Here is a 23,086-nt window from a genome sequence, read left to right on the forward strand (position 1 = left end):
AAAAAAAAAAGGTTTCTCACAATGTAACCTATCACATAAAGATTTAATATATTCTGTTTAAAATATAATAAATGAACATGTACCTTGCTATAATTTTATGAATCATGTATTTTTAGTGCGTACTTCACAAGGCAAACAGTTGAACTGCTCAAACACAAATGAATGTTTTCTTCACCGGAGAAGCAATAATTTATCTGAACGTAGTCCATTCTGAATTGTATTGTTATGTGTTTGTTTCATTATACAGTGCATGATGGTTGAGTATTGATGTTCATGTAAAATGGTAGTGGAGGTGGAAAGCTTTTTTGGGGTGTACATGCTGTATTGCACAAACCCCAAATTCAAGGGTCGCATCTACATTGGGTTTACTGTAAACCCAGAGCGACGGATAGGACAACATAATGCTGGGAGGCACCGTGGAGGAGCAAAGAAGACCAGCGGAAGGGGACCATGGTAACGTCTAGAAAAGCGTCCATGAAAAACAGTTTTGTTTCCCGCACGCACAGGATAAAATAATGGTGTGCTAAGTTATCCAGCCATTTTAGTGAGTACTTTTCCTTATTCTGTATTTAGGGAAATGGTTCTCATCATACATGGCTTCCCATCGGACATAGCAGCTTTAAGGGTATGTCTATGTTGTCCTGGTGTCCCATATGGAATAGTCGTCATGATCATAGTTCAGTATAAAATTCCAATATGAATTACCAACTGGTTGTATTAGCATGGACTAACATGTCTGTGTTTCACTGATTATCATCCCTCTCCTTGCCTCCCCCATCAGTTTGAGTGGGCATGGCAACACCCCCACTTCTCTCGCCGCCTCTCCCATGTTTCTCGGCGGTCCAGGAAGGAGTCCAGCCTGCAGTTCCACTGGCGTGTTGTCTCCAACATGCTCCGGGTGGCCCCGTGGTGCCGCCTTCCCCTGACCGCCCGCTGGCTCAAACAGGAGTACAGGATGGACTTCGAACCGGGCCTCCAGCCACCCCTACACATCCCAGTGGCCTTCGGTAGTGTGCGGGCTAAGAAAAGCCAACAGCAGCAAGCCCATCAACCTGCGGAGGAGGAAGCAGGGAGATGCTTGCTGTGTCGAAGCTGTGTCAAGGTGAGGTCTCTGTCTCAGTTGAAAAGCCGTTTAGCCTATGCCACCTGTAGAACTTCTATTTATTTATGAGTCTTGTATGAACTTTCCTTGCGTACTACACATTGGGAAATAACTGTATGATTGACTAAAAGTGTGATTTAAAAACTATTCCTGCCTTTTCAGTCTGCAGATAAGCTGAGCTGCTTCAACCCGACGTGTCGGACAACTTATCATCTGATTTGTCTCGCCAAGCATTTCCTGAAGTCTGAGCCCACTCACATGCTTCCTGTTGAAGGGGAATGTCCTGGTTGCCATCATTCCATACTATGGGGAAGCTTGATTCGGCACAAGATAGGTTGCTATGGAGACCTAGAGGAGATCCCTTTATCCTCATCCCAGGTAAGGTTGTGTTTGTTTGTGTGTGGTTGGGAGGATTATTCTGTGCAAACATTTTAGCACCAGAATTAGAGGGTTGAGTTATCTATGTTCTGTCCACAGAGCCACTGGGCAGATGGACTGCAGGTCTGCAATGAGCTGAGCCCAGTTCCTTTGCACTGATAGAGGCACTCAGAGGTTAAGTATTATAGTGCTGCCTTTTTAATGTATTTTATGATGTGTAATGTCAGTTTCCAAATACTGTTTAAGCATTATTTTTTTTAACATCAACTCTCATTCTCATATTTCTCATTCAGTATACTGAATGTATCAGGTCTGATTCTAATAAATGTGTGAATTATATTTACTGTGTTAAATTATGTATTTCTTCTATTTATGTATAAAACAAATCAATATTTCCCTTTAAACTTTGAATTATATTGCATTGAAAGACTTAATACTGTTAAAATGAAAATGACTGCAAACATTTGTATGTATTATATGTATTTTTATGTAATAAACAAACATTCAGTTAAAATAAGTGCCAGCTTGTTTGTGTGACATGTCATATCCGTGCTTTATAATGACTAGTATTGGTATAGATCGTCAGACAATGTGAGTACATGCTGGTTAGCTGGCTCCAGGTGTAGGTTGATTAATTTCTCATTGCTGAGTGGGAGGGGCTTGGACAGTGATCACAGGCTGAAACAGAAAAACCATACTCAGAATCAAGGTAAGCTTTAATTCTTGCATCTAATTGTTCACATATAATTGTAGTTATTGTGGTATTTATTATTTTACAGTTTATTTTCTGTTTCATGCTGTCTATCTCTAAAGTATTCCAGACACAGTCCAGTCCACTCACCATCCTGGATGTGGGTGAGCAGCAGTTGATAACCTTGCAGCAGTAGGCAGCCAGGGTGACAGAGATAGCCACCGAGGCAGCATGGATCAGGAGATTCTCAGCAGTATAATGTGCGTGTGTCGTCTGTCAATTGAAAAAAGATGGGGAACTATTTTAATCACCCTCAACAACTCAAACACACAAATTAAGATTGTGATGATTTTTGTTAACCTTCTTGTTTCTATGGCTTGGTTGTTGATACTTTCACAGAATTGTAGGCTATTACATCTTTAAAATACTTTATTCCTACCATTGGTACATCTGAATACATTCTCTATGTAGAGTTAATGCACTTTCCGAAACAAGTGTGAACTGGACTCACTGACAGCATCATGCAGTTATCATGTTGGACTCCTGTATCGTTGTCATTCCATGACATCCAGCACATGTCACTGAAGCTGGACTCCATCCCAAAGTCAGTTCCTTCCATGAGCAAACTCAATATAGAGATCACACAGGCCACCACCTGCATCCCCAGGCAGGCCTTCAGCTGAGAGGATCAGAGCAAAGAATGTATGAAGCAGGAAGCACCAGAAATCTAATTAGTTCACTTTATTTAATATTTCTTATTTATATGTTTCTTATAGAAAAGGGGACAGGGTATCATGGGAGTTTCACATTAAAATTGCTATTTTTAAGACTGAACGTTTTTTCCTACCAACTCTGAAAATGTATGACATGTAGCTTATTAACTCAAAAAGATACGTGTTTGAGCTGGAAAACACAGGAAACATTCTAGAGTCATAAGATCAGAGACTTTAAGTTATGATGTAACAATCAGACTTACAGTGGGAAGATGGAGATTTTGAGCCGCCAAGGCCAGAGAACCAGCGACCATCACCTAAAGAGTTTAAATAACATTCTGAAAGTTAATCAACGCTTTCAAGAGAAAGTTGCAATATGCAAATCTACACATAAGGTACCCTAGACACAAACATTTAGCCTAAATACAGGGGTGTTATTGCACTCACCGACACAGATCCAATCAGATAAATGACGAGCTTCTCAATCGAGAGATACAATCCAAGGACAAAGAATACTGCGCAAGTGAAGATCCTAAACACACTTAAGGTAATTTGGGTCACCTGAAAAGGATGTCAGATGTCAAATTATGGATGCACTACGTCATTCATGCATGCGCTAATCAGTGTTACACCTACCCCTAATGCCTTAGGTTCTGACTCCAAGTACTTCAGTTTTCGGTGTGGGTCCGTCTGAAACGTGACTGAAACCAAGGGACCCTGCTCTGCTGCAGGAGTGATGTTCTGGGGTTGACTGGTCTCGGACTCCTCACAAACACCTTTGTCTGTAATGTAGATCTAGAGGTTATTTCTCAATTTTTGACTTAATTGATTTCAACGACCCTACGGCTGGTTCACATTGTATCTGAGCTGCAAAGCTATACACCCATTCGCGTTGAGCCTTATTTTGGACTGCGTAAACAAGTGTAAAAATCGGTATGCTACCAACACTGTAAAACGTTTGTATCTGAAGCCTTACGTTCTTGTTTTATTAGCACTCAAACATTGCGTTAGAATACTTTTGCCTACCTTCCATGTCTGTATTTACCCTGGTGATGGCTGTGAGTCTCAAGATTCGGGAGACTATTTCAACAACCTAATAGGCTAAACTATTTTTGGGGTTCCTATTACATCCGGCCCAGTGTTTCAATGCCACGTTAACTCTTGAGGTTACAGCCCAGTCCAACACGCATTAACTACGCTTAGACCAAGAACAATGTACATTTCTGAGATTTGTGGTAATAGTCTCATGCACAAACATCTGGTTTTTATTTGTTTGTCATTGGCTACGTGTAACTATATTAAGATTACTGTAAATCTAAGGCTACTTGGGGAATGCCTATCTTTACGCATAATATAGCCTAAATATAGTGGTTAGCATATTTTTGGTATATAGAGCCGTGAAACTACACAAGAATCACCTTATTTGTTTGTCTAGAGGGTTTATCCCATTTAACAAGCAGAAAATGAAATGACCATACCGTTTTATTGTAATATACAGTAATACACACATCCAAATATAGAAAATGCAAGCTGGTTTAAGTATACCATGTCAAATCTTTTGCAGACATGAATTATTTTCACAATTAATATTGGTAGTGCAGAGGGTGACAGATGATGGTTTTTTTGCTGGTTGGTTGGCTTTAGGTGACGTTTGATTCATTTCCTATTGCTGTGTGGGAGGGGCTTGGACAGTGATCACCGGCTGAAATAAAGAAATCATAGACTCAGAAACAAAGTAATAGTGCATCAGGTTTTTTTCTAGGTTCCAGTGGAAGTGAGGAGGAACATGTTTGAAAATCCACATTTAAATGAATAGGCTTTTTCATGTTTCTTCATTCAGGGTTCTGGGCCCAGTCCCTATGCATGTCGTACAACTATCGTGTGGGACAGTCTATTTCAGTAATCCTACCATTTCACATGAGAGACTAAATAAAAAAGACGAGATGTGTGGGCAATGTCTAGGCCTTTAAACCGCACAGTCCAGTCCACTCACCATCCTGGATGTGGGTGAGCAGCAGTTGATAACCTTGCAGCAGTAGGCAGCCAGGGTGACAGAGATAGCCACCGAGGCAGCATGGATCAGAATACCAGTAGCTTGGTAATGTGAGACAGCTTCCTGTCAATCAGGGGTGGTGGTGGTGATTGGTTAATTGTGTGTGTGTGTGTAAATATGCTGTGTATTCACTCTACCTTTCTAAATAGTTAGAATTTCCAATATATTAACTACTCATCTTCAAAATTCAGTATTTTTCCTTTTAACTTCAATCTAAAGACATTTACCACCGTGGCTATTCCACTCATGTACAGTACAATTAGTATTTCTAATTGACTCACTCCAATGGTGTGGCACGTTTTGCTATAGTCTGCCGTAGAATTTCGTTCAGTCATGATATAAACATATTCCCAACATTGCAAGTCACCGTTGCCTTCTGAAAAGGTTGACATTTCGAGGAAGTTGAATACAGAGACCACAGAAGCCAACACCTGTATTCCCAGGCAGGCCTTCAGCTTCAAGGATCAGAGCAAGGAATCAACAGGAAAAAAACAGAAATAAGTCACACATGATGGTTAGTGAGAGCTTATGGAGCTAATTTTGTTTGCTTTCTTGCATGTTCCTTAGAAATGGAGATTGAGACTGATGGATGCACAGAGTGAGCAGTGTGTCTTTATGATCTAAGAAAACCTGTTTCATGTTTATAAAATGCTTGACTTCATTACTTAGAGTAATGAAGTCAATGACTTAGGCTATAGCTATTGTCGATCTATGGTACTTTTCAGACAGGAGTCTGATTGACACCCATCAATCAGCATTTGGACTATACTTACAGTGGGAAGTACTAGGTTCTGAGCTGCCAAGGCCAAAACACCAGCTACCATCACCTACAGAACGGAGACAAGACTCAACTCAATTCAAATACAATCAACTAGGAAAACAATGACTTTAACAATTATTTCCAATAAAATGAAGGGTTCATTTTTGGTTTCCTGGTATGTGGGAGGGAGTGAACTTACCACCACAGATCCGATAATATTAAAAAGATTGGAAGGCAAATGAACAAAATCGATAGCCGACAGGAAACTGAAGGAGACGATCTGAAAAACACTGAGGGTTATCTGAGTCACCTGTAGGAGGACACACAGAGGAACACAGAGAAGAAAGACTGTTTAAGAACAATAAACACACGTCTATACACCTACAATTCTGTGTTACACCTACCCCTAATGCTTTAGGTTCTGACTCCAGGTATTTTAGTTTTCGGTGTGGGTCCTTCTGAAACCTAACTGACACCAGAGGAGCCTGGTCTGCCACCCCCTCTGCAGGTGCGCCGCTCTGGGTTGGAACAGTAGGCCTACTTGTCTCCATAGAAAGCTCTTCTTCGCCTGTAACATAAGTTATAGTGATGGGAAGTTTGGATCATATTACTGACTAGGATCTTTTAATAAAATGGTAATTTATAATCACAGTGGCAATTTTGATCACGGCTACAATTACACTGCACTGAACTGTTAGAAGTGAGAAATAAAATACCTTATGTCCAGTAATTATCATTTGTGAACAATAAACAAACGACAGACCCGAAGACACAGTCGACTCGAGAGGTGAACGAATAATGTATGTTTCCTATAGGCTACTGAGCATATGCAACCCTTGTGCAGTCCCGATGCGCGGCCATGTGAAAATGCACGGAACTCTTTGAAACTGTAGCCTACTCCCGAGTCATTTTTAAGATTCACGAACGACACATCACGAGTAGGCGTTGGAATGTCTTGCATAAGGACATCTTTGCACGACACCAGAAAATGCGTACTTTGGGCTATAGGGTACATAGACAGTAAATCAAATGACTGAAAATGACAATGCAAACACTGGCTTGTGATGACGTTATTCTATTCTATGTATATTTATAACTTAAGCAATACATTTGTCTTGTTCAAATAGCTCCCAAAAGGCAAACCGACTGTGCATTTACCTGACATTTTGTATGGTGCTTTAAGAATGTCAGAAGCTGGAAGGTCTGAAAGTCGATGATACAAGGCAAATTTTCCACCAGCGCCCCAAAACTAGTTTACTACTGTGCTCTTGTGATTGTACCCCTCTCACAGTTCTCGCCCTTATGAGTTCCCTCCCCTTAAACGGGATCGCTCCTCATGATGGCGCATATTTTGGAATTTCATGTTGATAATCTTTTGGTCATCGTATTATAATTGTTTTCTGCATATAGGCCTATTTATGCTTTTCAAACCATGTCAAACTATTTTTCCATCTAACTATATCTCATCACAGTTCAAATGAAAATGTCTGTTAATATTTTAATTGTAATGTTATAAACACACAGTCAAACAGTAAACTGTAAAATAAGTGCATGCTTATTTTTGTGACACATTTCATATCAGTTCTTTATAATGGATATACTGACTAGTATTGGTATAGGTCATCAGACAATGTGAGTACATGCTGGTTAGCTGGCTCCAGGTGTAGGTTGATTAATTTCTCATTGCTGAGTGGGAGGGGCTTGGACAGTGATCACAGGCTGAAACAGAAAAACCATACTCAGAACCAAGGTAAGCTTTAATTCTTGCATCTAATTGTTCACATATAATTGTTGTTATTGTGGTATTTTTTTTTTTACAGCTCATTTGTTCTGTTTTGTTCCATGCTGTCTGTCTGTAAAGTATTCCAGACACAGTCCAGTCCACTCACCATCCTGGATGTGGGTGAGCAGCAGTTGATAACCTTGCAGCAGTAGGCAGCCAGGGTGACAGAGATAGCCACCGAGGCAGCCTGGATCAGGAGATTCTCAGCAGTATAATGTGCGTGTGTCGTCTGTCAATTGAAATAAAAAGTTGGGGAACTATTTTAATCACCCTCAACGACACACACCCCCACACACAAATTAAAATTGTGACTATTTTTGTGTAACTTAATTGTTTCTATGCCTTGGTTGTTGATACTTTCGCAGAATTATTACACAATACTTTATTCCTACCATTGGTACACCTGAATACATTCTCTATGTACAGTTAATGAACTTTCCGAAACAAGTGTGAACTGGACTCACTGACAGAATCATGCAGTTATCATGTTGGACTCCTGTATAATTCCATGACAGCCAGCACGTTTCACTGAAGCTGGCCTCCAGTCCTAAGTCAAATCCATCCACGAGCAAACTCAATATAGAGATCACACAGGCCACCACCTGCATCCCCAGGCAGGCCTTCAGCTGAGAGGATCAGAGCAAAGAATGTATGAAGCAGGAAGCACCAGAAATCTAATTAGTTCACTTTATTTAATATTTCTTATTTATATGTTTCTTATAGAAAAGGGGACAGGGTATCATGGGAGTTTCACATTAAAATTGCTATTTTTAAGACTGAACGTTTTTTCCTACCAACTCTGAAAATGTATGACATGTAGCTTATTAACTCAAAAAGATACGTGTTTGATCTGGAAAACACAGGAAACATTCTAGAGTCATAAGATCAGAGACTTGTAGTTATCATGTAACAATCAGACTTACAGTGGGAAGATGGAGATTCTGAGCCGCCAAGGCCAGAGAACCAGCGACCATCACCTAAAGAGTTTAAATTACATTCTACGTTAATCAACGCTTTCAAGAGAAACTCAATATGCATATCTACACATAAGGTAGCCTAGACCCAAAGATGTAGCCTAAATACAGGGGTGTTATTGCACTCACCAACACATATCCAATAATATAAATGACCGTCTGGTCAATCGGTTCACCGAATCCAAGCATATAGTATGGTGTGTATGCGAAGATCTTAAACACACTGAAGGTAATTTGGGTCACCTGAAAAGGGATTCAGATGTCAAAGGCTTGATGCATTACGTCATTCATGCCCGCGCTATTCAGTGTTACACCTACCCCTAATGCTTTAGGTTCTGACTCCAAGTATTTCAGTTTTCGGTGTTGGTCCGTCTGAAACGTGACTGAAACCAGGGGACCCTGCTCTGCTGCAGGAGTGATATTTTGGGGTTGACTGGTCTCAGTCTCCTCGCAAACGCCTTTGTCTGTAAAGTAGATTTAGACGTTATTTCTCCTATTTTTTACATTGATTTCAACTACCCTACAGCTGGTTCACATCGAATCTAAGCTGCGAAGTCACACCCATATTTCGGACTGCGTAAACAAGTGTAAAAATCGGTAGGCTACCAACACTGTAAAACTTTTGTTTGTGAAGCCTTTACGTTCTTGTTTTATTAGCACTCAAAAGTTGGCACTATAAGATGTGAGCATGGCCTACGTTAGAATAGCCTACTTTAGCCTACCTTCCATGTCTATATTTACCCTGGTGATGGGTGTGGGTCCCAAGATTCAGGAGACTATTTCAACAACCTAATAGGCTATATTTTGGGTTCCTACTACATCCGGCCCAGTGTTTCAATGCCACGTTAACTCTTGAGGTTACAGCCCAGTCCAACACGCATTAACTACGCTTAGACTAAGAACAATGTTAGTTTCTGAGATTTGTGGTAATATTCTCATGCACAAACATCTGGTATTTATTTGATTGTCATTGGCTACGTGTAATATTAATATTACTGTAAATCGAAGTATTTGGGGAATGCCTCTTTACGCATAATATAAAGATGTTGGTCAGCATCTTTTTGGTATATAAAGCCGTGAAACTACTCAATAACCATCTTATTTATTTTGTCTATAGGGTTTATCCCATTTAACAAGCAGAAAATGTATGTAAAATATAGTAATACACACATCCAAATATAGAAAATGCAATCTTGTTTTAGTATACCATTGTGTCAAATCTTTTGCAGACACGAATTATTTTCATCATTAGTATTGGTAGTGCAGATGGTGACAGATGATGATTTGTTTTGCTGGTTGGTTGGCTTTAGGTGACGTTTGATTCATTTCCTATTGCTGTGTGGGAGGGGCTTGAACAGTGATCACCAGCTGAAATAAAGAAATCATAGACTCAGAAACAAAGTAATAGTGCATCAGGTGTTTTTCTAGGTTCCAGTGGAAGTGAGTAGGAACATGTTTGAAAATCCATATTTAAATGAATAGGCTTTCGTGTTTCTTCTTTAAGGGTTCTGGGCCCAGTCCCTAAACACTATGCACGTTGTCCAACTATCGTGTGGGCCGTAGTCTAGTTCAGTAATTCTACCATTTCACATGAGAGACTAAATAAAAAAGACGAGATGTGTGGGCAAAGTCTAGGCCTTTAAACCGCACAGTCCAGTCCACTCACCATCCTGGATGTGGGTGAGCAGCAGTTGATAACCTTGCAGCAGTAGGCAGCCAGGGTGACAGAGATAGCCACCGAGGCAGCATGGATCAGAATACTCACAGCAATATAATGTTTGAGTGCCCTCTGTCAATTAAAAAAGAAAATTGGAGCACTATTTTAATCCCCCTCAACCACACAAACACACACAAAGTCAGATTCAGATTGCGACAATCCAATTGTTTCTATGCCTTTGTTGATACTTTCACAGGAGATTGTGGATCTTAAAAATACGGTATTCTTACCATTGGGAGGTGTATGCGACACAACACCCCATCATTCAAGGCAACCAAATGTTACATCTGAATACATTCTCTATGTGGAGTTAATGCACTTTCCGAAACAAGTGTGAACTGGACTCACTGACAGAATCATGCAGTTATCATGTTTGACTCTTGTATATTTCCATGACATCCAGCACGTTTCACTGAAGCTGGCCTCCAGTCCAAAGTCAGTTCCTTCCATGAGCAAACTCAATATAGAGATCACACAGGCCACCACCTGCATCCCCAGGCAGGCCTTCAGCTGAGAGGATCAGAGCAAAGAATGTATGAAGCAGGAAGCACCAGAAAGGCCGTGTTCTCCAGGCCTGTGCTCCTGAACTGGCAGAGGTGTTCACTGACATCTTTAACCTCTCCCTGTCCCAGTCTGTCATCCCCAATAGCTTCAAGAGGACCACCATCATCCCAGTCCCTAAGAAACCATCTGTGAGCTGTCTCAATGATTACCGCCCTGTCACACTCACCTCTGTTGTGATGAAATGTCTTGAGAGGTTAGTCAAAGACCACATTACATCCTGCCTGTCACCTGCATTAGACCCACTCCAGTTTGCATATAGGCCGAACAGGTCTACAGATGATGCTGTAGCTTTGGCCTTGAAGAGTCATAAGTTCAGAGGCTTGTCATAGTTTTCATGTAACAATCAGAATTACAGTGGGAAGATGGAGATTCTGAGCCGCCTACAGTTTAAATAACATTCTGAAAGTTAATCAACGCTTTCATGAGAAAGATCTTAAACAGACCGAAGGTAATTTGGGTCACCTCTGCTGAAAAGGGATTCAGATGTAAAATGATGGAGGCCCTACGTTAATTAATTCCCGCGCTATTCAGTGTTACACCTACCCCTAATGCTTTAGGTTCTGACTCCAAGTATTTCAGTTTTCGGTGTTGGTCCGTCTGAAACGTGACTGAAACCAGGGGACCCTGCTCTGCTGCAGGAGTGATGTTCTGGGGTTGACTGGTCTCAGTCTCCTCACAAACACCTTTGTCTGTAAAGTAGATCTAGACGTTATCTCTCATATTTTGACATTGATTTCAACTTCCGTACGGCTGGTTCACATCAAGCCCCTATGACTTTGTCAACAAACGACATCTGTGAATTGCGGAAGCGCATGTAAAAATCGGTATGCCAACACTATAAAACGTTTTGTTTTTGAAGCCTGTACATTCATGTTTAATTAGCATACACTAGGGTATAAGATGGTAGCATGGGCTATGTTAAAATGCATACCTTCCATGTCTGTTTCCACGCTGGTAGGGCCTATTAGGTTTTATAAAAAAATAAAACCGGGAAGATTATTTCAACTATCAGGCAAAACTTGTTTTGGATTCCCGTTAGGTCCTCCCCCGATTTTCTGTGCAATTTGACTCTTTCTTATGATGTTGCAGGCAGCCCAGTACTACAACTCACCACTGTCCCATGAAGAACCATGTTGTTATCGACAAAAATTCATATTAATGGTGTTGGCCAGAATGTTTAGGCCTATATGGCCGTGAAACCACAAAATAATCTCAGCATTTCATTTGTCTGGTCAAACAAATGCTAACAATGTTATTTGTTTAGCACTTTTTACATAGTGTCACAGAGGCCTTTACGTCCATATAACTGCACCTAAACCAACCTAAACCTCAAGGAAGACAAGAAAAAACTCCCTGTAAAACTCGAATTGAAGAAACCTTGGGAGGCTCAATTCAGTGCGTAATCTCCTTTTCCAGTCTGTGACACAGCGCTGCAGACCAGTCATACATCAAAAGCAGAGATAACAAATAAGATTATATCCTAATCAATCTTGATGGGTGGTCGACTAGATCAATTGTGTTTCACCCATTTATGTAGTGCTGCTTTATTTCTTTTTCAACTCCTTTTCAAATAAAAGGACACATGGACAAATTCAGAAATAATCAGACTTCATGTATGTTTATTTAGATTTTGTCAACCTCAACGATCCACATGCTGCATAAAACGGTGTCTGTAAACATACTGTAGCATACCTTCACCTTCGAAGTGACAGAAATACAAGAATCATAACACCACCATAATCACACAAATATATTCTTCAGGTTTGACCAGTCAGATTCCAAGCTAGGCCTATTCCCTTATTATTGCAATTTATTTTCATGACTAAATACAATGTTGACAAAACCATTTTAGCATTAATAGTATTTTTAAAATCCCTTTGATTTCCTGGGTTGATATACTTAAACATGAATCTATAAATCAAAATGACCTATTAATAAAAAAGTCCCCAATCTCATATCAACTACTTTAAGGTTAAGGTAAAATTATCAGATCGGCTTAAGAGCCCTACAAAACTCAAGTCTTCTCAGTTCTCTAGAGTTTGCAGCACTGTTAAGCTCCAACCCTGTATTAATTGGTTAAAGAGAGACCAGTGACTACAGTCCTCTTTGGGGGGAAGGTGCAACAGTATGGATGTTAGAAAACACAAGCAAGCAGACATGACTGATAGGAAAGGTTAGTAACACAAATTACTTAGCGGAGTGACTGTGTGACTACGAGTTGGCATGGCCATTATCGATGCTTCCCTTAATGTTGCTGATCTTCCAGAACGTTGTGCATCTGCTCTAGAAGTAATACAAGAATGTAGTCGACATGTCTGTGCTGTCAGTTTCATTTCTACCCAATCAAATTATGATGAGCAAGCCAAGCTTTGGCGCTGAATCAACAAATAAACTCATCACCAACACCAAAAAGTTCCCTGGAGCCCTACTTCTGGTTAGTCGATATGTAAGGTACAGGATGTGGTTAGTACAGTGCAAATAGCAACAACTTGAGTCAGATGGTGGGCAAACAAGCTGGAAATTGATGGGGAACGAACACGCCCTTTAACCCCCACGGATACACCTCTGTGACCTCTTCAGAGTGACTGGTAGCCACTGGTCCTCTTCCTCCGGCCCAGCAGATAGGCGATCAACACGATGACAATGAGCACCAATAGGACCACGCCCACGGCGATGGCTACGCGGTAGTCAGGTTTGTCGGCAGGGCAGGGCTGAGCTGTGGAGAGGCAGAGGGGAATAACAAGTTAGATTTGGGAGGAAGCCCTGCGTCAGGGTAACCCGAAGTGAGCTGGAGCAATCCAACTGCATGAAAACCAAGTCACCAGCTGCAAATGGTTGACAATTCTGAAGTTGGAGTAAGTATTGGTAAAAACAAACAAACTTACAAGTTATATTACAGCTCGGTTTTAAAACAAACTTGTCTCCCAAGATAAGGCAATAATAGCTGATACAAAAAAGGTTTCCTTCCTGAAGCATAACTCCAGTTTTTCATAATCATCTAGCCAAATGAAAGAAACATCAATGGAGAACATTGAACTAAAATACATCCCTTACATCATCAAAGACAGGACAGTAAAACCAAAAAATGTCACCCAGCTCACCCAATCCTCCTGTGGAATGGCAACCAGCTGGTCCCTAATCGGAATGATCCAGACCGCAACTATGCACATTGTCTTTTGTTTAAATTATACTTCACATTTGGTTCTACACTGTAGCTATCCTTTGAGGCGTTTTGGTTTAAAAAATCTAATTTCCATCTATGTCACTGATGCTACTTTTCAGATTGGCTGTATGTAGACAAAAGAAACTTCAATTTCCAAATAGATTCAGCTTTAGGTTGGGATAATCCAGTAAGGACAAAAAAAAAAACGAAATCCATGTGACTCTACCTGGTCAAGCTTTCTCTTGTTCAGCTAAAAAAAAACTAATATAATGGTCGGGGAAACACTGACATTGTTTAAATTGGATCAGTACAGGCCACAATGCTCCCTCCACTGTGAACTAGAACACTGACGGCTTCTTTCAATGTCATGTGCTTGTCCAGTGTCAAGCCAATATATTAATACTGATCAGAATATGACAGCACAAATGGAACCAAAATACATCTATGGGACATGTGTGGACGTCCCATAGATGTATTTTGGTTCAATAGTATACCAAATATAGTACATTTACATTTAGTCATTTAGCAGACGCTCTTATCCAGAGCGACTTACAGTAAGTACAGGGACATTCCCCCCGAGGCAAGTAGGGTGAAGTGCCTTGCCCAAGGACACAACGTCAGTTGGCATGACCGGGAATCGAACTGGCAACCTTCGGATTACTAGCCCGACTCCCTCACCGCTCAGCCAACTGACTCCACTAGGGGCTGGATACTTACGCTTGCCAAAGTCCTGGTTGTTGACGAGGTTGAAGGCCTGCATTTGGTCCTGAGTTACGTCCAGGTACAGTCCATTCCCCATGTACAGGGAATCACTCTTGCAGGAGTATGAATAGCCTGTTGCCGCGGCAAAGAGGTGTAGGGAATTGTTCTGTTGGCTGAACTTTTGGTTACCTGTAACGTTAGAACAAATACTGAGCGACAAGTCAAAACTGGACCAAACACAATCAGTCACAAAGCTTGTTCTAATACATGTAAACACTGATGCAGATCACATGCACCTTGACCCAACTGGTTAGGTGGCATGGAGTCAGACTTGCTGTTCAACATAACTTTGAGATCATGAGTATATCTTGGCAACAGTTTAATTTCCTTATAAACTGGGCTTGATCAACATACTCAAACAACAAAGACAGGCTAGTTGTTATCTGGTAAGAGTTAACATTTAGCCACTTGACACACCCTCAACAGAACAGTCCAAAGTGTCAATTCCAAGGGGCATTTGGTGGAAAATCGCCTAGGACTAACTATGCGAATGCTACTAGCTACCCTACAAAGACTGTGCTCCATGTCTACAGGTCAATGAGACACATAAAAACTGAACAGCTTTTACCTCCAGATGTGAAGGGGTAGGACAGTTCAAAAGAAATAGCATCAACATAGACCATTTTGTCAGCCGCGCTCTGAAAAAAAGAGGACACGCAAAGGTTATGTTGGACAGTGGACACTTTGGAAAAACAGATTTAAACTGGGTCACGCAAAGTCGCAAACCCCATGAGACAACACTGATTGCTCACAACAGCCTTGTGGTGTCGGACAGTGTGACTTGGTTTCCCCACACTGTGCATTCATGTCCGTTGTGGAACGTGGAAGGCTACAACTTAGAGCACTGATTCATCAATTTGTTCCCGAGCAGTCAAGTGTCGCTGCTGAAATAAGCCTTTCGTCAAACTTGTTCCTCTTTTCAGATTTAAGTTCCTCTTTAACAGCCAGCACTTTGTTTCTAATTCTAAAGAGAATGTGGTTAATTTAATCCACTACATTTCAGTAAAATATAAGGTAGCTAAAATGTGTGGCTAGGAAAATCAATCTTTATAAGGGAGCCACATTTGTTATCCTGGTTAACATGTAAAGACCTCTGTGGCTGCTTTTATCTTCGGACATGTTGCAAACCTGCTAAATCTGTTATCTATCTATTTCGGGCTCTCTTACCTTGTTGAACGATAAGGTGATGAATCCTTCAATGAAATTGAGGGTCAATTTGGCTGTAGAAGTTTCACATTTCCCGGAAGCTTTTGTCATGCTCGGTTGAACAATGAATGTCCCATTTGCCTGACAAACAGAATCAGATTAAGATGACTAAATTGTACATCGAAAGTGGCTATGGCTTTGAGCTTTAGTTTTGTGGAATCACTACAGCCTGGCCCACATATCACCACCTTAATACCACCTAAACCATTCGGTCAGACACCACAATGAATGCTACATTGAAGGCAGCTGAGAACCACCACTATTGTGGCCCCACTTTAATAGATAAATCCATAACCCACTAGGAATTCAACTCACAATACCCCTTAGGCTCACACAGTACCTTGTCAGTTACCAGTTGGAATTCCAGTGCCATCTGTGCCCGCAGACATAAACCTTTCTCCCCTGGCAAGGTGTAGGTGCCCACGGTCAGGTTGGCATGCTTGGTGGGCTTAGGTTTTGCTGTGGGAGGGGGGGTAGTAGAAGCGGTTGTTGTGTTGTGGGTCGTAGGAGGGGGGGTTGTTGTGTTGTGGGTGGTAGGAGGGGGGGTTGTTGTGGTGGGGGGGGTAGTAGAGGCGGTTGTTGTGTTGTGGGTGGTAGGAGGGGGGGTTGTTGTGGTGGGGCGGGTAGTAGAAGCGGTTGTTGTGTTGTGGGTCGTAGGAGGGGGGGTTGTTGTGTTGTGGGTGGTAGGAGGGGGGGTTGTTGTGGTGGGGGGGGTAGTAGAGGCGGTTGTTGTGTTGTGGGTGGTAGGAGGGGGGGTTGTTGTGGTGGGGCGGGTAGTAGAAGCGGTTGTTGTGTTGTGGGTCGTAGGAGGGGGGGTTGTTGTGTTGTGGGTGGTAGGAGGGGGGGTTGTTGTGGTGGGGGGGGTAGTAGAGGCGGTTGTTGTGTTGTGGGTGGTAGGAGGGGTTTTTGTTGTGGTGGTGGTGTTAAGATCAAATTCAGAGGGGGGGAAAATGCTTCCAGGCGGGTTGAGTGCTGTGCTGCCCTCAGGCAACAGCCCTTAGATCAGAAAGAGTAAGAAAAATGGTTAGACATCACTCATAAACAGGCATACGGTCCTTGTTCTTGGGAACAAAGGAAGTGGTAGGTAAGATACTACATAATGCTAACCTAAACTCTTTATTTCCTCATGTCATGATATTTGATGACATCTTTTGGACTTTCAAGACAAATTGTGATTTCAACTACAAACGCTCAAGCAAGTTGTGAGTACTTTTTTTTTTTTTTTTTTTTACATGAGAACTGGTTTTGTGTTTGCTGATGTTTGCCAGTGATATTAGCTTATCTACCGCCACGTGACACTACTTGACAAGCTATTTTATTGCCAATAGATTGCGGAAACGCTGCTCTAAAAATTTTCCAGGAAGTAGAAGTTTGATACGAATACAATCCTACATTACAAATCACTTCAGATACACACTGAAAGACAATATTGTTAATTGCATCGCTTTACTTCAACAAAAGTATTTTACGTAGCCTATAGTTGTTGCCCGTCAATCAAAATACGCACGATACATTTGCCTGCATGCGTGACTCATCCAAAATAACATAGGCCTGAATATTAACTGTCCTCTGTCTGAAGCATAAAACAAGTAAAGAGAAAACAAAATACAAACTCATATTTTCCAGGTAACTAAAAATGACTTAATTACTTAAATAAGGATGACTATCATATCAAATATATTTGACATAGGCCAGCATAAAGTAGCCTAGCTATTATCAATTATAGGTCTGTTTAAAAAAACTTTTTGTTCATATAGTTACATTTCCGTTGTTTAATAACATCGTGAACTTTTGAACAGAGCAGCCACACGGTCAAACAAACTTGAGCCTACAGTAATAACTACTTTTGCATGAAGCTTACCTGAGACAAAGGCGAGTGTGCAAAGTAACAAAAATCCCTTCATCGTTGAATTTAAGTTTCTTCAATGTCTGTTCTTTAATATAGTAGACCTACGGTAGACTCGCCTGTCATTAACCTCCTTCAGTGAGGTTCTGACCGAAAAGAGAGCGTGTTCGAATATGATCTGCAGCTGCGTTGCGCACTGTGAAACCCCCAAAACGAAACTAAGGATCTTGTGTCACGAACTCTACCGGGAATATTTCTCAATTACGACCATGAATTGAAACCAAACGAAGCAAGTAAACGAAACCGATCCATAAACCCATAAAGTGCATCACGTTTTAAACATTAGCTATATTTTACCTCCCTGATTTAGTCTACCTGTATACGACTTGTGCAGATTGTGTAGCCTATAGACAGATGTTTTTATAACTGTGGAGCTGCGGTTATGCACGTTGTTACTCTCACGCAAGCTACTTATTTTATTAGGCCTATTCATGTGACCATTTTTTGTTGTTGCTGTATGTCAATTAGTAACATTAAAAAGGCCTATCTTACTTTCCTAAGAGTTTATAGTATAACAACAATTTTGTTGCCAAAATATAACAATATGCCCCATCTGACCATACAACCAGACACAATATCTACACTCACAAGCACATAGGCTACAACAACACAAATACACATACTAAAACTTCCTATTTATTTGATTTTGTTCCCGGGATATTTTCATTGCGATTTAGCCGGCCTTTGCTGTTCTCTAAGCCAATCGAAACGCTTTACAAGCGAATAACCCAACCCACTGTCAAGTAAAACATGAAAACGCGGTGCATAACCATAAAAGGTGTATCCGCGCATGCGCTGTTTGTATAGTTTTGTTTGAAGTGATCTTCTGCAGCTTGCAAGGCGGATGGCAGCAGTTCATGAAAACGAACAGGAATCACCATAGATAAATGTACATCATATAAATTGTCGTTGCTTCTTCTAGATTTTCTTTCATGACTTTATGCATCAGTGGAACAATGCTAGGCCATCACTATCCCAACGTGGAAAAGTCACAACAACTGGTCAGCTATGTGGAGGATTATTTGGAATGTGTGGAGTCCCTGCCTCTGGACATACAAAGAAATGTTTCTCTTTTACGAGAAATTGATTCCAGGTATCAAGGTGAGATAGTTATGCGTCAACTTGGCGATCTGTCTATTTATAGTGTACCTAGGCTTGAGAACGGCTTTATACTTTCTGTAATAGAAAACTGGGTGTGCTGAATTGATCATTGCACGCGCCCTATCGTATACACTTGAAACAAGCAAAGCTAACTAACCACGATTGGCAAATGCTAGCTAGCCATTTTAAATGCGTGTCCAAACAAAAACCAGTAAGAGTTTTCGCCTTGCATTACGTTTCCTTTCTCCCGACACCGCACCATTAAGTCCAAACTAGACGCAAGCACCCTGCTTGTCCGGTCGCTAAGCGAGGATCAGCCATTTTTTGGCAGTACTAAGATGGTTGTTGATCTTATTATTGTAGGCACTTAACGAGTGCTAACATAAGCGTTTTGTAGTGTATGTAAAGGCGTCTTTTTAATTTGGATTCAGAGTTGCTAGCTAGTTTGAAACCTAGTTTTACTTCGTTAGCACGACGTAAGCTAGCTAGCTAACTAACGTGAATTGCACTCGCTATTTTACTCGTCATTTTGAACCATCGGTCGAGGTGGTCAGATTTGAAATCCCGTCCACTTAAACATTCAAAACTAGTGTAAGTCCATTACTGCTTTTGCAAACCGTAGTCACTGACATGAAAAACAACAGGAAGACTACTAAAATGTTGGTACAGATAGTCCTTGACGAGGTGTGTGTCCAGGCGTAGAGCTGTACTACTACAATGTATCACTTGTCATGTTGATTTTCATTGTGAGACAACCCCCTGCTCGTCAGACCTCGGATGATGTCACTTCCTGCATTCACAATAGTGCGGAAGTTGAAAACTACAATGGCATATTTTCTTATTGCCATAATCAAGGTAGTTGGTTAGGTTTATTAACTCAATTGGGCAAGTCAATTAACTTATCCCTCATAAACCCCTTATATTTTCACATCAACTTTTCAACTGTAAAAAGTACAAAACATACATTGTCATTGCTTCTTTTAACCTACTAGCTATATACTGTGTATATATGATATGATATAGATAGTACTAATATTTTCCCCATCCTGCTTGTGTGTTCATTTTTTCAGAGGTGCTGAAGGAGGTGGATGATGTGTTTGAGAGGTACCAGGGCGAGCAGGACGCTGCCCAGCGCAAGCGGCTTCAGACCCAGCTGCAGCGGGCCCTCATCACCAGCCAGGAGCTGGGCGACGAGAAGATCCACGTGGTCACGCAGATGACGGAGCTGGTGGAGAACCGCTCCCGCCAGATGGACTCCCACTCCCTGTGCCTGCAGGAGCCCTGCGAAAGCGAGCGGGTTGTGGCCGAGAGGCGCTCCGGATCGGTGCCGGAGGCCCCGCCCCCGGAGCGCTCGTCCACGCGCCGTCCGCGGCGCCAGCGCAACAGCGAGAGCCGCGACTCGTGCCACGCTTCGGCCAACGGCTCGCTGGCGGACGACCCCGGAGAGGAGCCGCCGCTGTCTCAGCCGCGGGAGAAGAGGTCCAAGTCGGCCAAGAAGAAGAAACGCAAGGCGGCCAAGCAGGAGCGGGACGCCTCACCGGTGGAGTTCGCCATCGACCCCAACGAGCCCACCTACTGCCTTTGCGAGCAGGTGTCGTACGGCGAGATGATCGGCTGCGACAACGATCAGTGCCCGATCGAGTGGTTCCACTTTACCTGTGTGGGGCTGACCTACAAGCCCAAGGGGAAATGGTACTGTCCCAAATGCAGGGGGGACAACGAAAAGACGATGGACAAAAGCCTGGACAGGAACAAAAAGGACAGGAGGTCGAGGTAGGGGAAAGGTGGTCCCTCTCTTCCCTAGAATATCTTGACAAGTGGGACTAGTGGACTGTTGAGACAGTTGGCTGCAAGTTGTGAGAGCACAATCCAACAATATCTGTAGCAGTACGTAATACAAGGACCTGCCATTAAAATGGTGCTTTTACCCTTCTGACAAGACACTGATGCCCATATAGCAAATTATGGGAGACAGATGTTGCTGTACAAATCATCCGCCTTTTGTTTAAAGTTTTTCTAAAAATGTTCTTTTAAGACATTTCACTTTCTTCTCCCCACATGACAGAACAGAATGAAAGTATCTCAAGCTTTTGAATCACCATCCTCTTTGACTGCTTATTTGATACAAGGTCTATTGGAATAATGTTGTCTCTCTTTGTTGAAATAAAATATTATGTTTGGAGTCTTATTTCCCATGATTGAGTTTCATTTTCTTGATTAGTCTTCTTTATCTGCATTTCTCATGCAGTAGTAAGCTACACTTTATTTGGTTAAAGTTGCTCAATACCTCTTACTTTTATGTGAGCTTGATACCAGAGTTAATGTTTTCCACGTTTGTCATTTCAATCAATGATTCTCAGGCATACAGCCCTTCAGTAAGTTGTGGCAATGATGGTCTGTTGGACACTGGAGTGTACTTGTTTGTGGAGACATATATATATATTCTTTGTCAAACTAGTTTAATATCACGTATTTGTGTAAAATGTTTCTTTTTATATCCATTAAAACAAAGTTCTATGGCAAGCTGGTATTCAATCCTTTAATTTCTTTTTTATTTTTTACCTATGATACATTGTATTCTTAACTAATGCAGCTGAATTGGCCATTTAAGGCAGCATTGCGGCTCCCCCCAAAAACGTTCAAGAATAACAAAATCTTCATTAAAATCTACAAGTCTTCATCCTCGCTGCTACTGGACTCTCCAAAGAGGTCTTCTTCCCTGGTGTTCTTGGTAGCTTTAGCAACGGTCTGTGATGTGAGCCTGACTGTGATTAGGGCAGGGCTGTGGCTAAGGCCCAGCAGTAGCCTACTGCTGGTTCCGGCCAGTACGGTGAGGCATTGGACGTGGGCGTCAGGGGTCAGCACTGACAGAACGCTGCAAGCCTCCAGATCCCAAAGGCTGACTTCACCTGTTGGAGGAAGTTGCAGTCACACTTTGGGGTGATTTCATTCATTCTGTATCAGAAAGGACTTGATGTACATGCAACATGTGCTCTATGGTGTAAGTCTTGGTTTAAAGTTGATCCAGCCATTAATTTACCTGAGAGCAGAATAGCTTTGGCACCTCCTTCGGTGATGTACAATTGGCTGGACACTTCTATCCTCAGGTTTCTGTAGCCAGAAATGGTCTTGTGATTTCTCCTGAAGGGGTCCCACACTTTCAACCTAACCCATAGGAAATAGCAATGCTTTACAGTACGGTACAAAACAGCCACTGACAAATGATTTTAGTTTTAGAGTTCACAAGAGAAACGTGTCCATCCACACAAAGTATTTTACTTGTTACTTCCAGTGACGCCGAAGACGACCCTGATGGCGTCTTCTGTGATCGCAACACAACAGACCCCCGGCTCATTCTTCAGCCTCTTCCTCACCTTCGACAACACAGCGACATATTCAAACCCAACTATAATCCCCTCAGCTATTCATCTCTAATGTGAATCACACCGAGACCATTTTTGAAATAAAATCGCCTAGACCTTGCATGTACTCGTTTGGGCCTGAAAATGTTTTGGAGATTTGGAGGCCTCTCTCTGGCTTACCGTGCCCTTGTGCAGGTCCCAGAGGGTGAGGTAGGAGGTGTGTTCTGCCTGGCTGTAGTTGGCCAGCACCAGGTGTGTCCCAGGCCGGGTCATGGCGGCGGTGTGAAGGGTCAGCAGGGAGGCCCTGTCTTCCAGGGTGTGGAGGTGGTCCTGAGACGCCACGCTAAACACGCTGAGGTGGTGAGCAAAGTAGGAGCACACCACCACCTGGAAGAGAAAAGGAGAAGCGGGAAAGAGGAAGAGGTGTGAAAGAAAGCACGAGAGCGTGTCGGAGAGGTAAAGAGGAAGCTCAGGGTAGGGGCAGGAAGAGAGAGAAGAAGAAGAAAGAGAGCGGGGCGAGAGAGGTAAAGAGGACCGTGAGCTGTTTTCCTGAAGTGATATCTACTTCGCCTCATTTGACACACGCCCCACGTTGCCCACCTGTTGGTCGTCACTGAGAAGGTACTGGTCAATGGCGTTATATTTCTCCCGGTCCAGTCTGTGCTGCTCCTCCTTCTCCCTCTGCGCCTCCCTCTCCAGTCTCCTCTTCCTAGCAGAGCGGCTCTCTGTGCGTCTGTCCCACGGCATTATCAGAGCTAGCAGAGCTAGCGCAGGATAACAGGGTTTGTGTCTCATTAAGTGACTAACTTACAAGTACAAGGAAATAGAGTTTTCAAACATAAGCGTAATAA

General features: G+C 42.1%; 6 protein-coding genes across 10 annotated transcripts; 2 read left to right on the top strand and 4 right to left on the bottom strand.

Annotated features, from left to right (window-relative positions):
* The first annotated feature begins 216 nt into the window (after positions 1-216).
* Positions 217-1,943, top strand: slx1b (SLX1 homolog B, structure-specific endonuclease subunit). The gene is made up of 5 exons (XM_067261815.1): positions 217-453; positions 574-625; positions 782-1,102; positions 1,265-1,480; positions 1,580-1,943. The coding sequence occupies exons 1-5, from the start codon at positions 281-283 to the stop codon at positions 1,637-1,639; spliced, it is 822 nt and encodes a 273-aa protein (XP_067117916.1). The 5' UTR covers positions 217-280; the 3' UTR covers positions 1,640-1,943.
* Positions 1,927-4,001, bottom strand: LOC136967853 (membrane-spanning 4-domains subfamily A member 4A-like). Its single transcript, XM_067261816.1, has 7 exons — positions 3,911-4,001; positions 3,521-3,666; positions 3,332-3,445; positions 3,148-3,201; positions 2,683-2,850; positions 2,322-2,444; positions 1,927-2,158 (listed from the first exon to the last, which is right to left on the bottom strand). The coding sequence occupies exons 1-7, from the start codon at positions 3,915-3,917 to the stop codon at positions 2,120-2,122; spliced, it is 651 nt and encodes a 216-aa protein (XP_067117917.1). The 5' UTR covers positions 3,918-4,001; the 3' UTR covers positions 1,927-2,119.
* A 368-nt stretch (positions 4,002-4,369) lies between these two features.
* LOC136967854 (membrane-spanning 4-domains subfamily A member 4A-like) lies at positions 4,370-6,991 on the bottom strand. The gene is made up of 7 exons (XM_067261817.1): positions 6,856-6,991; positions 6,102-6,265; positions 5,897-6,007; positions 5,711-5,764; positions 5,219-5,392; positions 4,878-5,000; positions 4,370-4,586 (listed from the first exon to the last, which is right to left on the bottom strand). The coding sequence occupies exons 1-7, from the start codon at positions 6,860-6,862 to the stop codon at positions 4,548-4,550; spliced, it is 672 nt and encodes a 223-aa protein (XP_067117918.1). The 5' UTR covers positions 6,863-6,991; the 3' UTR covers positions 4,370-4,547.
* Positions 6,992-7,189: 198 nt separating this feature from the next.
* On the bottom strand, positions 7,190-9,221 carry LOC136967855 (membrane-spanning 4-domains subfamily A member 4A-like). The gene is made up of 7 exons (XM_067261818.1): positions 9,177-9,221; positions 8,773-8,918; positions 8,584-8,697; positions 8,404-8,457; positions 7,945-8,106; positions 7,587-7,709; positions 7,190-7,416 (listed from the first exon to the last, which is right to left on the bottom strand). Exons 1-7 carry the CDS (start codon positions 9,181-9,183, stop codon positions 7,378-7,380), a joined length of 645 nt encoding a protein of 214 aa, XP_067117919.1. The 5' UTR covers positions 9,184-9,221; the 3' UTR covers positions 7,190-7,377.
* A 3,105-nt stretch (positions 9,222-12,326) lies between these two features.
* LOC136967818 (macrosialin-like) lies at positions 12,327-17,929 on the bottom strand. Of its 5 annotated transcripts, XM_067261774.1 has the most exons (8): positions 17,728-17,928; positions 16,794-16,862; positions 16,741-16,763; positions 16,207-16,710; positions 15,828-15,947; positions 15,229-15,298; positions 14,616-14,789; positions 12,327-13,451 (listed from the first exon to the last, which is right to left on the bottom strand). In XM_067261774.1, exons 1-8 carry the CDS (start codon positions 17,768-17,770, stop codon positions 13,312-13,314), a joined length of 1,143 nt encoding a protein of 380 aa, XP_067117875.1. In that variant the 5' UTR covers positions 17,771-17,928; the 3' UTR covers positions 12,327-13,311. The 5 variants fall into 5 exon arrangements, with proteins under 5 accessions (XP_067117875.1, XP_067117874.1, XP_067117873.1 ...); XM_067261773.1 differs by having other exon boundaries at positions 16,207-16,763; positions 17,728-17,929; XM_067261772.1 differs by having other exon boundaries at positions 16,741-16,862; positions 17,728-17,929.
* A 700-nt stretch (positions 17,930-18,629) lies between these two features.
* Positions 18,630-21,389, top strand: ing2 (inhibitor of growth family, member 2). Its single transcript, XM_067261422.1, has 2 exons — positions 18,630-18,873; positions 19,944-21,389. The coding sequence occupies exons 1-2, from the start codon at positions 18,705-18,707 to the stop codon at positions 20,648-20,650; spliced, it is 876 nt and encodes a 291-aa protein (XP_067117523.1). The 5' UTR covers positions 18,630-18,704; the 3' UTR covers positions 20,651-21,389.
* The last annotated feature ends 1,697 nt before the right edge of the window (positions 21,390-23,086 follow it).

This window comes from Osmerus mordax, chromosome 23, assembly GCF_038355195.1.
Source record: "Osmerus mordax isolate fOsmMor3 chromosome 23, fOsmMor3.pri, whole genome shotgun sequence".
Lineage (NCBI taxonomy): Eukaryota > Metazoa > Chordata > Actinopteri > Osmeriformes > Osmeridae > Osmerus > Osmerus mordax.